The 16,337-nt window shown below is 42.8% G+C and overlaps 1 protein-coding gene across 4 annotated transcripts in view; it reads right to left on the bottom strand.

The window, feature by feature from the left end:
- The window catches only part of fbxo41 (F-box protein 41), a 65,252-nt gene that overhangs the window by 11,324 nt on the left and 37,591 nt on the right, over positions 1 to 16,337 (bottom strand). For 3 of the 4 annotated variants that reach the window (XR_003749559.1, XM_028977398.1, XM_028977399.1), the window contains exons 5-7: positions 15,464 to 15,534; positions 7,053 to 7,411; positions 621 to 856 (exon numbers count right to left, since the gene is read on the bottom strand). Coding sequence is in view for 3 of the 4 variants with exons in the window: in XM_028977398.1 (XP_028833231.1) it covers positions 621 to 856; positions 7,053 to 7,411; positions 15,464 to 15,534 (666 nt within the window). In the remaining variant the exon portion in view is untranslated. The remainder of the gene's footprint in view (positions 1 to 620; positions 857 to 7,052; positions 7,412 to 15,463; positions 15,535 to 16,337) is intronic. The other variant, XM_028977400.1, reaches the window with a different exon arrangement.

Raw genomic sequence — 16,337 nt, 5'->3', positions numbered from 1 at the left:
GCATGGAGGGTGGCATCACAGTCCACACAGAAATAGGTGCCATCACAGCAAACCAGAAATCAATGCAAGAAAACCAGGAGACGATAGCTGTGAATACTGAATATGATATTAGATTAATCAATAACCATTTCAACACATAGGAAAAATATAATTTCACCTATAAAATGTCTTTTATAAATACTGTATATGCCCTGTTTGACACCACATTTTTGCATTTAAAGAATACTTTTTGGAAACAGAATAATATAATAACAAGTCATGCCAGCAGAGTTGGGCTGATGATATCAAATAATAAATTGACAGGGACAACCGGACAACAAGAGGCTTAAACTGAACCATCATTTAACTATATTGACATGATAATTGAAATATTTAACTCTTGATTCATGCACACTTCATATAAACTTGTTCATGCTATGGTCAAGGGTTCCAACTACTTTTGATAAATAATACTTGACTCCTGGCCTTGCTGTTGTATCTGCTTGCTGATATTGTTAAAACTCACCTTGATTGCATATGGCAATCACATTTGACTTTGACAATTCAAGCCAATTCACCAAGCCCGCGTATAATAACAGTTGTAAAATAATATGACAATGTAACATCGTCAACTCCAGCACCTTGGAGGAGATGCGGGCGTTCTCCAGTAAGACTCTGGTCCATACTGCTGGGTGACGGGCCACAAACTTCCAGTCACGACACACTTCGGCTGTGCGCAGGAGCGTTTTAGTGTCCAGGTAAGTGAAGATGCAGAAGAGAGCGGCTCGCATCTTGAGCACCTCCGGGCTGATCACCTCATTGGACTTTGAGGGGCTCTTTTCGTGGCGACAGGGTTTGTAGACGCACTCTGAACGACCTGCAGAGACAGATGGAGGGAAGAGAGGTGTAGAGATTTATGTTAGAGAGGGTATACTTTTTTTCCTTTCGAATCAACAAAAATGACTTGATCTCCAAATGATGAATCGCTGGAGAGCACAGTAAGCAGTTTCTTGTTAATGTTCCCTACAATCCACAGGGTGGCGCCAAAGTATTTCAAAAGCTGAAACCCTGAAATCAGTCCAGCTATAGTGCAGTGCTGAAGCTAGAGCATCGGGCAGAGCAGAGCAGAGCACGTGATGAGTCACATGTGTCATGCTGAAGATCTGGAAGCAACAGGCTTGTCCAACGCCTGCACTCAACATTTTCACACGTAGCAGAAAGCCAAGCGATGTGACTCAACAAAGGCTGTTCATGTTCTTCTAATCATGTCCGGATATAAAACCGAAGCATTTCATTGTGGAGAAAGGCAGAGCCAAAGCAGGATTAAGATGCAAAAAAAATAAACAGATTTGCAGCTCTCCTACAGAACATACATGATTTCATGATGTATGAATGTTTTATCCTGCCCTTCTCTGCTGCCATGCGGAGCCACCTGCTCTCTCTCAGCAGCAGAGGTGCTGAAATGGAGGACATGTTTGCTGGTGGGAGGTGGAGGTGGGAGTAATCAGCTGCTTCCCTCATAAAGGGCGGCTAGAGAGAGTGAGGAAACATGATTCTGTCACGGGGGGGTGTAGAGAAGAGAGTGAGAAATGCAGAGTGCTCAGGCTGAGGAATCACGGGCTAATAAAGGTCCTCCAGGAAATTAAAAGTGAGAGAAAGGGACGAGGGAGAGATCTGCCAAGACGGGTGGGAAGAGAAAGAGTGGCAGTGACACTAGACGGCAAACGGGACCGGAGATAAAGAGGTCAGAGGAATAAAAGGAAAGCAGGATGCAGGATTTCTGGATTCTCTGACAAGTAATAAAAACAACAACAACAACAACAATATTTATTTCTTATATATCCCAAAATCACATACAGTATGTCTCAATGGGCTTTGACAGGCCCTACAGTTGACACCCCCCACACTTGACCCTTCTGCACACAAGGAAAAACTCCACACAAAAAAACTCTAGGAGAGAGAAAAAAAAGAAAGGAAGAAACCTTGGGAAGGAGTGATACAGAGAGGGACCCCCTTCCAGGGTAGAGTGAGCCTGCAAATGGTGTCAGTGCAGGGTTGGATATGATATAATAATAAGTCCTACAGTTGTAGGGTTGGAGAAGTCCAGAATGTAGTCCAGTGTCATGGTCTAGATTATGTGTCCATAATGATGTTTCTGGTCCATTTGAAGATCCCTATAGCTGTAGTTGTAACGGTGGTGGTGGCTGTGGTGACCCTCTGGTTTGTTTCATGGTATGTCCTTGTTTAGCAGTTGTCAGGAACCAGGATTTATTTGCTGGTCTCTTCACTGGGGTCTGCCAGTTGTCTGTGTGTTTGATTCCATGTCTCGGAGAAGCAGACGGTTGAACTGTACGACCGATACTGAAATATGTGGTATATTGGTGCTACAGTGGCCTGGTACCCTAACTAGGACAGCCTAACTAGGGTGAATTTAACTTTGTCTGTGTCTAACAGGGGGACTCTTTGATAAACTGGACTTTATAATTGACACTGCGTCAAAGTGAAGTGAAACAAGGGTCTAGGATTTTAACAAAAAGCCAGAGAAAACAGATAGGTTTTGAGATTGGATTTAAACACAGACTGTGTCTGAGTCCCGGACACTGACAGGCAGACCGTTCCACAACTGCGGAGCTCTACAGGAGAGCTCCCAGCTGTGACCTTCTGTACTTTTGGTACCAGTAGTGACCCCTCATCCATTGATCAAAGGGGGCGTGGCGGTTCGTAAAAGAACCAAAAGTTCACTCAGGTATTGCGGGGCGAGACCATTTAGAGCTTTATAGGTCAAAAGTAGGATTTTGTAGTCAATCCTAAATTTGATGGGTAACCAGTGCAGTGATTGCCACCCAACTACTGGTTCAGTCCTTAGTAATCTCACGACTGGACTACTGTAACTCCCTTCTATCTGGTCTACCACTATGTACCATCCGACCTCTACTACTAATACAAAATGCAGCAGCACGACTAATCTTCAACCGTCCCAAATTCTCCCACACCACCCCTCTGCTATGCTCCCTCCACTGGCTCCCAGTAGCTGCACGCATCAGGTTCAAAATACTGATGCTGGCCTACAAAGCCAAACATGGAGTAGCACCATCCTACCTCACAGCCCTTATTACACCTCGCACTGCACCTCGTATACTCCGAGCCTCCAGTACTGCTCGCCTGGTCCCTCCATCTCTGAAGGTAAAAGGAAAACATTCATCTAGACTCTTCTCCGTCTTGGCCCCTCGGTGGTGGAATGAAATTCCCCTCGAGGTCAGAACAGCTCAGTCACTGAGCACCTTCAAACGACAGCTCAAGACCTTCCTCTTTAAAGAATATTTAGATTAAATTGTAATTTTCTTGTTGTTGAACTTTGTGTACAGAATCTACAACAGAGTGAATTAAATAGATGTATTCATAGTTGGGGGTCCTAGTGAACCGGAATTGATCTCTTCATCGATGGTAACTTGAAAGCACGTTGTAAGTCGCTCTGGATAAGGGCGTCTGCCAAATGCCGTAAATGTAAATGTAATCTAAAATGATTATAAGACTGGGGTGATTTGGTCAAATTCCCTAGTTCTAGTTAGAACTCTGGCTGCAGCATTCTGTACTAGCTAACTCATGCACCTACTAGAGCATCCAGACAGTAATGCATTGCAGTAATCTAACCTCGATGTAATAAATGCATGGACCAACTTTTCTGCATCATGCATTGAAATGATATTTCTTATTTTTGCAATATTTCTAAGGTGAAAGAATGCTATCCTAGTGACATTATCTACGTGCGAATTGAATGAGAGACCTGCATCAATGATGACACCTAGATCCTTTACTTCAATACTTGGTGAGATAGAAAGACTATCCAGGGTTATGATGTAGTCAGCCATCTTATGCCTGGCTGCTTGAGGTCCAAGTACAAGCGCTTCTGTCTTGTCAGGGTTTAACAGGAGAAAGTTGGTGAGCATCCACTGTCTAATGTCCTTCAGACAATTCTCTATTTTGTTCAGCTGCTGCCTCTGATCTGGCATTGCTGACAGATACAGCTGTGTATCATCAGCGTAGCAATGATAATACCGTGTTTGCGGATGACGTCACCTAAAGGTAACATGTATAGCGAAAAAAGTAACGGACCTAGGACAGAACCTTGTGGAACACCAAACTCTACTTTACTATGTGAAGACGAAACACCATTGATGTCCACAAACTGATATTGGTTGGTCAAATATGATCTGAACCATTCAAGGGCTGTTCCCTTAATCCCAACAACATTCTCTAACCTGGCAAGGAGAATAGCGTGATCAATAGTGTCAAATGCTGCACTCAGATCAAGCAGGACAAGCAGCGTCCCTGATCAGAGGCCAACAGCAGGTCATTAACCACTTTAACCAGCACTGTCTCAGCGCTATGATGAGATCTAAATCCCGATTGATATACTTCATGGATATTGTTACAATCTAGGTATGCGCTCAGCTGCTGGGCTAAGACTTTTTCTAAGATTTTTGATATAAACGGGAGGTTGGATATTGGTCTATAATTTGAAAGCTGACTGCGATCAAGATCTGGCTTTTTAATCTAATGACTGCTACCTTGAACGAACGACGAGTTAACAATTTTGAGGGTAGAATTTATAATATCGGGTGCTATTTGCTTAAGGAACCTTGTTGGAATTGGATCCAAAGTGCAAGTACATTGATTTGACGACGAGATTAATTTGATTAATTCATGCTCTTTAATAAGGTTGAATCGTTCTAATCGGTGATATCGGTGTCTATTAGAAGATTATTTTCCATGGAAATATCGGCGGAGCTATTTGTTGCGCTTTTAATCTTCTCTCTATTCGTGACAATTTTAGTATTAAAGAAATTCATAAAAATCATCGCTACTATGATGATATTGAGTGGTAGTATCCATTTCTGTCTTATTCCTAGTTAGTTTGGCTATAGTTTTAAACAGGAATCCGGGATTATTTTTGTTTTTGTCTATTAACGAGGAGAGATACGTTGATCGAGCCGCGCTAAGAGCCTTCTTATAGTTAAGTAGGCTCTCCTTCCAAGCTATTCGGAATATGTTTCACTTTCACTTTCAAGAAGAGTGTTTTGTACATCACTTTCACTTTCAAGAAGAGTGTTTTGTACAAAGGCAAGGACATCTACTGTCAACCGTAAAGAAAAGTAAAGGTAGCATATAAAACTAAATGTCATTGCATGGGCTTCTCTGAGTGGTCCCAGGTCAGCAGAGCCCATGCTTGATCTGACCTAGAAAAGCTCAACGTTAGAGCAAGTGCTGAACCGTCTCGAGAGACCTTCACTCAGGAGCTGACAGACAGAGTGCTGAGCAGAGACTGAGCAGCTACAGGACAGAGAGTGTGAAACGCACAGATGGTAGGGGCTACCTGCAGTCAACATAACTGGCAGAGCTTAAAGATGCATGTCGCAGATCAGATGTGATTGAAGCATTTCAACATTCATGTAGCTAGTTAAAGGGAAAGTTTTCTTTGTGATACACAAGCAAATGTGTCCTCTGCATTTGAACCATCTACTTGTGAGCCGTGGTCAGCCATGAAAGGCGTCCAGGCAGCAGTGTGTGGGGGACGTCAGGGGCACCTTTACGGTTCAGGATTCCTTACTAGGCCACCAATGTTCACTGGGATGCATGAATGCAGATCTAAATGACGATTTTGTGTGTAAATATATCACACACAATGAGTAGGTTGGTGCCCCCTTTCCCGCCAAAACAGCCCTGATCCATTAAAGCAGGGAATCCACAAGAGCTCTTAGGTTATGCTGTAGTAGCCGATACGTTCAACTCTTTCAAATCTTTTGGAGGTCCCTCCATGGACCAAAATAATAGTAATGACATAATGAAAGTTAAAAATCCCACTTGTTTGGTATATATATTACATTCAAATTTGGCAAGTGGTTCATAGTATATCTGTATATGAATGTATACATGTGTGTGTTGGGGAGAAATGGAATTCCGGCGTTACGTATTTAGAATATAAAATATGAGTAACTGTATTTCATTAGTTACCGCTTAAATGATTGATAATCAGAATACAGTTACTTTTTTTAAATAAATTGATAACACGGCTGACTTTTCCTGTTTCATATGTTAGGCTATCCCCTCTCTATCTCCTCTCTAATTTTGGTAATTCCACACTGCGTGGACCACACATACCACAGGTGTTCTGTCGAAACATGCTGCCTATCGAGTTGTGCTACCTAGCGGATCTGCACAGTCCCTCAAGTTTCAGCACCCATAAATCCATGCTAGCCCTGAAATTGTAAATAAATATGATTTAATTCACTATTAACCCATGATCTTTATACTCTTACAGTGCACATGGACTGAGTGTGTGTAAGGTGACACGCCATCACCCGGTTTAACCTCGGCGCGCAACGGAGATGCCTGTAATTGGCCGCTTTCCACCGCGAGGAAGGTGCGGTCCTAATCAAAAAGAGGGTCGTTTTTCTTGTGCAAGGCTACTTTTTATTTGAACTAAGTGTTGGAATATGTTGGTGACCATAATAGTAAATACCTTTCAATGGCATATTTTGTTTGTCTTGCACTTTTCATCTTTATAAATAAAGAAATGGTTAATGAAAAACAGGGCTTTTTATTATCTGTTATTGCTACATTCATGTAGTTTTAAAAAGCATGACAATATATTAAGCAATCCAAAGTATTCAGAATACGTTACTCACATTGAGTAATTTAACGGAATACGTTACAAACTACATCTTGGGGCATGTATTCTGTAATCTGTAACGGAATACATTTAAAAAGTAACCTTCCCAACACTGTGTGTATCCTAAAGTCCTGTCCTGTCGTCCAGTCCTCTAGTCTTATCATTCACTCATGTTAATGAGCATCTCATGAAGCGGCTTTTGATGACAAAAGTGAACAAAGTCATCATGAAGAAACAATTTCATCAAAAATACTGACAAAAAAGTGACTTATTTATCGTGAAGTGTGTGGTGTGTTCACTCTTGTTAGATACTGTGTGGGGTTATGTGTGTGTGTGTGTATATAATAAAGAAACAGAGAGAGTGAGCATGTGAGAGCACTTTATGTGTTTATATAAATGTTACCTGTACCCAGGCGGTAGGAGGCGCGGCTGTGTGGCAGTTGGCTATCGGCAGACGCTAGTCTCTCCTGTTCCCACAGATCGGCCTCCGATTCGGTGGTGCGGGAGCCGACGTCCGACACGTCACCTTCCTCTCCTTCGGTGCTGTTGCGGTAGGGCCTGCGGTGCCAGTTCTGGATGGCCTGCTTGCGGAGTCCCCAACTGCGGGTGGGCCCGGCACGTTCGTAGCCCCCCTCTCCCAGCCGGCACTGCACATGGTAGTACTGAGCGTCTGGGCACTCATCCATGGGGTGCATATCCACGCTGTCACTGTCATAACCTCCGCCTGAGCCCTGAGACACCATCTTCATTCGCCCAGATGGCCTGTGAAGAAGGGAGAGGCTTTTATAACACAAAAAATCATACACACACACACATACACAAATACACAAACAGAACACATGCAAGGTCACAGCAGCCAGATTACAGCTACAGTGTGGATGCCTGCTGTCTAAAGAGCAGAATGCATTTTGTCTTTCCCAAATGTCTTCATGCTAGCTCTCCTGCAATATTCAAAAATACATTAAGCATTACACCACAGTGCTTCAGCAAGATTTTTCCATAGATATAAAATGATGGAACACCACAGATGTTGTTATTGCAAATGAAACACTGTCAGATCAGTGTCCATGGAATTGTGGGTAAGAAATGGTCCTTATAGGGAAATCTGTACAGATGGTCACTCTTTCCTCAAACGTTATAGAAATATGCAATATTATCTTACATTTACATTTACAGCATTTATCAGATGCCCTTATCCAGAGCGACTTACAATCAGTAGTTACAGGGACAGTCCCCCCCTGGAGCAACTCAGGGTTAAGTGTCTTGCTCAGGGACACAATGGTAGTAAGTGGTATTTGAACCTGGGTCTTCTGGTTCATAGGCGAGTGAGTAACCCACTAGGCTACTATCACCCTTACCATTGGTACAATTGTTTAAAACTGTGTTAGTTATGTTATTGTTGCTGTGTAAACTGAAATACTTTATTTGTCATAATGATTGCTTAAATGCATTGTCAGTACAATAATTGAAATAATTTAGTAGGCATTGGTGTAAAAAGCCATGTGTATGTTATGTGTCAGTAATGTTAAGATATTGAAGAGCCGTCACATCATGCACACATCGTAACAGTCATTATAGAGATGGCTGATAAATTTACTACAAATAGTAACAGTAAAATACAGTAAAAAAAAAAAAAAAAAGTTAAGAAAGCCCCTTTCACTTTGAATCAACAAAAAAATCAACTCACACCTACACCCCTGAGGTATCCATGAAAAGCAACAGCATGGAATATCACACAGCACACTATCACACTATCTGTGAAAGTCTGCTAAATAAAGTAAAAAGCAGTAATGGGAAATGATGATGGCAAACAAGACAGAAGGACTTCCTAAAAGCCAACAATGACCTGCTATTTAATGACATTTCCATGATTCACCAGAAAAGGACCACAAGGCCTAGTGACGTCCCCTCAGACAGCTCAAAGGATGTGCCCATTGAGAACAGATGGAGCAGCCATGTTGCTAATGCTCAGTCATAAAGACATTATGATCTTGCATAGAAAAGCATGGGCTCTAAGTTTAGCTAAGCTAAAAATAGAACATTTCCTTCAAAATTTCTGTGAAAACTGACGACAGAGCAGTGAATCATGGTTTATAGAATGCTTGTTTAATTAACAAACCAGCATTCTAGTTCTGGTATTGTCTGTCTGTGTGTGTGTGTGTGTGTGTGTGTGTGTGTGTGTGTGTGTGTAGTTTTTGGATTTAATGGAATGCTATTCAGAATACAAGAATAAATATACACTATATGGATGAAGTTACTGGGTTGCACCTCCTCATTGTTTGAAGTTATGTGTTTAGGTCAGGTGGTAGTAGCCTAGTGGGTAGTACATTCACTAATAAACCAGAAGACAGGTTCAAAACACACTTACTACCATTGTGTTCCTGAGCAAGACACTTGTCAGTCACTTTTTGACAAGGGTGTCTGATAAATGCCATAAATGTAAATGTACAGTCAGGTTGACATTGATACAATGTTTTTGGCTCTATAGAGCAACACAATATAGTGAGAGGCATATTTAAACCTTTGTAATACCTACACCATTCACCTGTGTTGAATGTAAATACACTCAAATTAAAGCTGTAAGTCTGCAGTTAAAGCACATATTGTCAAGCACGTTTGGCATGGCGAGGCCGGTGAAATGAGATGATGACAAAACTAGACTAGGAAGAATGACGCATTCGCAGGACGTCACAATACAGGTGTTTAATTTGAGAAGAACAGGACAGGGGAGACATCCAGTAACAGGTGAACATGTAACATAACAAATGTTATGTTACATTTAAATTCATTTTATGAAACAAATTGAAGAGTTCTGAAATGTTTGGTCACTTCACATGTGGTACTGGTGCAATAAGGTAGTTTGTAAGATTTCATCCCTGCTGGATACTCCACGTTCAAATGCAATTGTTTTGATTGGCATGTAGAAGCAACAATGTCATCAACACCAGTAGTCAATTACTTCAAAGGTTCAAAAGTCTCCATCTCTCAGTTGATTCCATAGATAAAGAGTTCCAAATTTCCACTGGCATTATTATAAGCACAAAAAAAAAAGCTTAATAGAATGGGTTTCCACGGGTAAGCAACTGCACAGAAGCCTCTCATCGCAAGGTCCAATGCAAGGGGGGAATGATGGTGTGGAACTGTTTTTCAGGGTTTGAATTTAGCTTGTTATTTCCATTACCCCCAGTAAAGGGTCATCTTAATGCTTCAGCATATATTTTGGACAATGCCATGCTTTAAATTTATTTTAGACACAAAAAGATCATTTAAATTCCAACATGACTGTGACCAAGTTTACAAAATAAGGTCTATAAAGACAAAGAATTGTGTCAAGATCCTGGTTGGAGGACACAGGTGCAGACATGGTGAGAAGGAGAGAAGCGTCTTTGGGAGCAGAGGTGGGGTGCCAAGCTTGAGCCACAAATGGGAAAGGCAGGGTGGTCTTAATGTTGTGGCTGCTGGGGTGCATCAGGTGGCGTGCACGCGAGCAGCGGTGAGGCATGGGCAGAGTAACAAGGCTTCAGCAATGGCTGGTACTCTGGTGCAATCAGCACATCCTGGAGCTAAACAAGCTCAAGACTGTGGAGATGACAGTGGACTTCAAGAGATGCCCTTCAACACTGCTCCCCCCTACCATATCAGACAGCCCAGTGTCTTCTGTGGAGCCCATCAAGTTCCTGGGTACCACCATCTCCCAGTACCTGAAGTGGGAGACCAATCCTCACCCCACCCATCCATCTCTTCCATCCTCAAGAAGATCCAGCAGAGGTACTTTCTTAGGCAACTGAAGTAGTAGTCTTCCTCAGGATTTGCTGACATAGTTCTACACTGCAGTCATTGAGTATGTCCTGTGCTCCTCCATCACAGTCTGGTATGGATGAGCCACCAAACCGCCCTCCATTCAGGACCTGTTCCTCTCAAAAACCAGAAAACAGGCAGGAACAGTGTCTTTCCCCTTGCCATCAGGGGTCTGTTGTTTTCCCATTGCAAGACTTGGGGTTGTGATGCTGTGGCTATGTTGGTGCAATCCGTGGGCCTTCCTGGAACATCTGACCGAACCAACAACCCCTGGAGGACCCCTTCTCACAAAGCGCCCACGAGATTTGAATGGATGAAGAAGAGTGGCCACCAAGCCTGGCCTGTATTTAGTCATCAAGCCTTTTGGATGTGGTTGCTGAGCATCATGAATGGATGCTCTGCCCTCTCTTCCAGGGCCAGCTTTACAACCAAGAGCTCACAGTTCCCCACACCATAATTCTGTTCAGCCAACAAGAGAAAAAAGCACAGGCGCTTCTGATTGGACAGGGCTCACACCCAGGTTTGAAGCATTGAATTCCACCTTGATCGGCAGGAGGGTGCAAGAGTATGGGCCTGGTTGTGAAGCGCAGCTTGAGGTTGGCGAAAGGTTCCTGGCGGGGGAGTCCAAATGCAGGTGAGTGGAACTGCCAGTTCGCTGTAGTTCCTAATGAACCAGTGGTAAAAGTTTGTGAACCCCAGGAACCACTGCAGTTGGCAGAGTGTGGTAGGGAAAGGCCACTCCAAGACTGCCGTCACATTGGTTGAGTCCATTGGGGGATCCCCTGAGTTGATAACCGGAAGCCCTGGAATGTGGTGGTGGTGGTGTGAGACACAGATTTGAGGTGTTCTCATACTACATCAGTGATGAGATTCGGGAGACCAAGAGGCATGACATGGTATTCGTAGTGGCCCGTCAGAGTGATGAACCCAGTCTTCCACTCGTCCTACTCATAGACCAGGTGGTAGGTGAGATCTAGCATTGTTCTGAGATCTAGCTTTGTTAAGATCCTGGCCCTGGCCAGGAGATCAAAGGTCGACTGAGGCAAAGGCAGCATGAAGCAGCGTGTACTTGTTCTTAATTCTGATATTATTAATATTATAATAATGATATTCTATTGTTAATATTATTGTTAATATGTGATATTGTTTGTGGTAATCAATGCAGGAAGAACGGGGCTGTGGTTGGAGAGGTTCAGGGGCAGATGATCCAGAACTTGAGGGAGTTCTGGACATATTTTTCCGGTGAACTTTTTGAAGGCAATTGAGTCACACAGTCGTGTAGACATTCCAGTCTTAATAAACATATTTACCAATGCTTCTTCTCGTTTGTAGTGTTCCTGCATATTTACTAGCCAGCAGCTATTTGGTCGGCGGTGGAAGCAGTCCATTATGGATGCTGTCGTATCACGTTCCTTTCCCGTGTTACCTGGCCTGGCTACCGCTTCTCTTTCGGCGGACGGCGGGTGAGAGGCTAGCTTGTCCAGGTACTCTTGGTTTGCCTTTTTGTGTGAGCTTTTCAAATGGGCTTTCAGATTCGTGGGGTTTTTCCCCTTGAGAAATATTCCCCATATTGTATCACCTGCTTCTACAACAAGGCACTTACTTTTATTTTTGACACTGTCATAATCAAAGAAATCCCAAATAGGACTCTGCCGCTTTCTTCCGACTTTCGCTGCAGCCATCACGCTAGCCGGCGGCGTCACGGACAGACTATGGACACGTGACATCACAGACTACGTGTTGCCATACTGGTCAAACACCTCGCTTAAAACTAGCAGCGTGAAGTAAATAGATTTTAATTCAACCCAAAATGATTATTACAAAGACGAAAACAAAGGACGTTTTTGCTATAATATTAGTTTGTTTAAGTTAGTTTTGTATACACACAAAACAGTTTCAGTTAGTTTTTGTTTTTTTTAACTCTCATTGTTGTTTTTATTTCAGTTAATTAAAATGCTTTTTCAATTCTAGTTTTAGTTTTTTCGTTTGTTTTCGTTAACTATAATAACCTTGGTGAGCACCTCACAAGCTCTTCACTGGTGTCCCACAGGGCTCAGTTCTTGGCCCTCTCTTTTTCTTCCTTTACACCAAATCCCTTGGTGAGGTTATATCTTTGCATGGATTATTGTATCACTGCTATGCAGATGACAACCAAGAATTTTTACTTTCCACCATCAGATGTAAACATGTCCACAAAATCTCTGCTTGCCTGACATCTCATCCTAGATGGCAGCACATCATCGGAAACTCAAACCCAACAAAACTGAACTGAAAGAGAAGTGATTATCATTGTGAAACACCGCAAGCACAGCACATGATGCACACAACAAAATTTGTCCTCTGCATTTAACCGATCACCGTTAGTGAGCAGTGGGCTGGGGAGCGCCCAGGGGAGCAGTGTTTAGGGGCGGTGCTTTGCTCAGTGGCACCTCAAAGGCACCTTGACGGAAAGGAAATTCGAACTGGCAACCTTCTGATTCTGATTACGGGTCACTTCCTTATCCACTAGGGCACCACTAGGCCTCCTTGGACAATCTACCTCTTCTATCATTTACAATTGAGAGCAAGAAGTTCTGTCATCTGACATGGTGCAGTTGCTCGTGACATTCTCTGGCACGGTCAGCCTGGCATTGATCCAGAGAGGTGACCAGCCAGCTGATGCTGTTCAGGGTCCAGCCCAACTTGCAGTTGACCATCTCATCCTTGATGGAGTCTCGGAGGCCCTGGTAAAATGCTGCAGTGAGTGTCCAGCAACTCTTGGTGCCAATGCGCAAAACTTAATGGCATAATTAGCCCCACTGTGGTTTCTTAGGTGGATGGAGTGAAAGTGCATGGAGGCTGCATGGGTGCCGGTATTCGCCTGAAACACCTCTTAAATGAGAGTCACAAAGTTTGTTACAAGTTGCAGAAGGGTTCTGGATTTTCTAACAGGGGTGTGGCCCAGTCCACGGTGCATCCATTTGGGCAAGTTATGATATACACAACTGTCGCAAACTGGTGTATTCAAGTGTTGGGTCAATGGCAATGGGTACCCCAGTGCTGGTACTGGAGTGCCTCCCACTGGTACATTCCGGTCCAGGATATAGTTGGGGGGCATTGTCAGCACACATGCTGCAGTGACATCAGTAGTTGGGCCTGGTGATGGGCAGTTCATACTGTTAGGATCTTGGTTTGAGGATTAGGTGCAGACATGGTGAGAAGGGGTAAAGCATCTCTGGGAGCGGGGGAGGATGGCCGAGCCATGTGTCCGGAGAAGTGTAGTCGGGTAGCTAGGGTTTGGCAACAATGAGGGCTATCCGGCAGAAACGTTGCAGGAGAATCGTGAACAAGAGATGGGTGGAAGTCAAAGACAACAGGTCAAAGTCCTCAGAAGCATTATCCAGGGACCATGAGTAGAGGTCATGAGAAAAAGGTCGTTGATGATGGATCAGGAAAGAAAACAGCTAGTAGCAAAGTCAAGAGGCACAGACAATGAACCGGCAAATGTCTGTTTAGCAGCTCTGGGTCACCACACACTCCAACACAGTGTACGAACGGGATCTGTGACACATGGTTGCAAGAGTTCGATGTGAAAGAACTTGACTGGCCCACACAGAGCCCTGACCACAACCCCAGGGCTTGTTGCTCAGACAACGTATCTTTTTCATTCCACACTATATTTTCCAAATGCATGTAGAATACAGTTACTTTACATTTTAAAACACAACTGCTGCAAAAACATGGAAAGTCAATAAAAGAAATGTTTGATAAATCTACCACCCTGAAGTTTAAATGTGAAGATAAATGCAAAAGTTACACTTTGGCATGTTCTCCTCGCCCATGAATCAAATGAGGAGAAGTTATCCTTAAACACTGGGAAACAAAACAGGCCTGGGCAGCCCGAGTGTTAACACTAAGAAATTCACACAAGCTAGAATTGATACACAAACAGAGGAGCCCAGTGTCTCAGGGGATTGCGCTCTGTGTGAGACAGCCAGCCTCTTAGCAGGGTTCCCTTTACCCTTCACTGTGACAGTGTTCTGTCAGTGGCTCGATACACATGCCTGAAAGATTTACACAGACCCATTCCATTCTACCTAACACACTGCCAGTAACCCAGCTGGAGAAGCTCTTCACCTGACAAATTAATATTCTTTTTTTTTATCCAGTATACAGTGCAGAAATAAAAAAAGGTTAAGGATCTCAATTACTAGTCATAGATATGACTTTACAAAAGTGTAATGGAAAACAATGCTCTTATGAGGTATTTTGATTTTGACATGAATCCATCGCGGTTCAAATCCTAGTGTAAAATGCACAATGAGTATTCAATAATCGATTTAATATTTAGACTGTGCTTTGGCCTAGTTGCTGTACTTGACTTGCCTGTGTTTTAAGGATTGTTCATTAAACACTATTGTTAGCGTACATTAAATAGATTTTTTTCTCAAAAAAGCAGAGACATATTGACTTATCAGAAGAAATGATGCATTCGCTGCATTTTATTTCAACTAACACTCTAAACATGAATAATTTAATTTATGATATTTTTGCTAAACAGTGATGTGTGTTTAACTCATTGCAAGGCCCTGCACTTGTGGATTTCATTACCACTGGGGAACAAGCACCTCTTTACAAATGACTGTTAACACAGAAATAAAACGTTTATTGACATTTTCGGTTCTTCCCTTCTGGAAGGTGGATGTTAAAGCACCCAGGGCGTTTTCCTCAGGGCGTCACCACGGTCTACTGAGCACACAGTTTAGCATATGGTCTAATGCACCGCAGACATCTACAACAGGCCACTGGGCCAATGGCCTTCGGCTGGTTGTCAAGGATACGAAGAGCAGACCGCACCTACATGACATCACATGAAAACAAAGAAATCTGCTGCTTCTTCCATAAAAAATAAAGACTGCTGATTTTACACATCTGCAGTCCATGTTCAACTGAGTTGAGCTGAATGACATCTTCAGGTTCACCAGGCCGGTGCTGTTAATTGACAGGTTTTTATGTTGCTGCGGGCAGAGAACTTACCCAGAGCTGGGGGACGAACGGCGGTCTGAAACCTGGTACATGCCCCTGGATGTCGAGACGCTGGAGTTCCTCTGAGGTTCACAATGAGAAAAACAGCGTGATTAAAGACAGTGGCAAGCACATGGTCAACTTCCACAAACACAGAATCAACTTCAGCCACTTAAAGGAAAAAAGGGACATTTGTGATTATATTAGCCTGTTACCAATTCAGAGGAGCAGAACAAAGAAAGAACATTGGTTGCACAAATGCATGTCCAAGATGCAGTGTTGTGCCAGTTCACACTTCCAAAAATTAGCAAGTTCACGTTTAAATATACAAGTAACTTTTTGTTTAGGTCAGAAAACTGTTTCACAAAGACTGGCTTCATCAGACGCCGGGCGGGTCTGTACCAGTGCACAATCTGTACCGTCTACCTGAAGATCAGAAATAGGGATGCTATGTCTGATTTGTTTTTCAAGTGTACATATCAATATAGGCATATCCTGTGGTGTAATGGTGTATAACAATGGGGTATATAGAATGTATCGATCAATTAGAAGAAAATATATCTTGTTTTTAACGCACATCATGACTCACAACTAGTGTTATTTTCTTCAATTACATTTATTATGAAATATATTTGTCAACAAACCTTTTTGACATGACTGAAACAAGACAAGACACAATGTAAATGTTTGTCATGTGACAATGAATATAACACAATGTATCATGTAATATCATTTCTGAATAAAAACAAGACTAAGTATGGTTTACAGAATAAAAACTATACTAAAATGTCTCTTGATTTTCTTTAACAGACACAAGACGTTACTTCCTCTCGTTCAATCACGTTATTGTTTCTGTCTCCGATCTGGTCGCACAGATGATGTCACA

Source organism: Denticeps clupeoides, chromosome 4, assembly GCF_900700375.1.
Source record: "Denticeps clupeoides chromosome 4, fDenClu1.1, whole genome shotgun sequence".
NCBI classification, from domain to species: domain Eukaryota; kingdom Metazoa; phylum Chordata; class Actinopteri; order Clupeiformes; family Denticipitidae; genus Denticeps; species Denticeps clupeoides.
The sequence above is the reverse complement of the archived record's forward strand: the minus strand, read 5'-3'. Positions and strand labels throughout refer to the sequence as shown.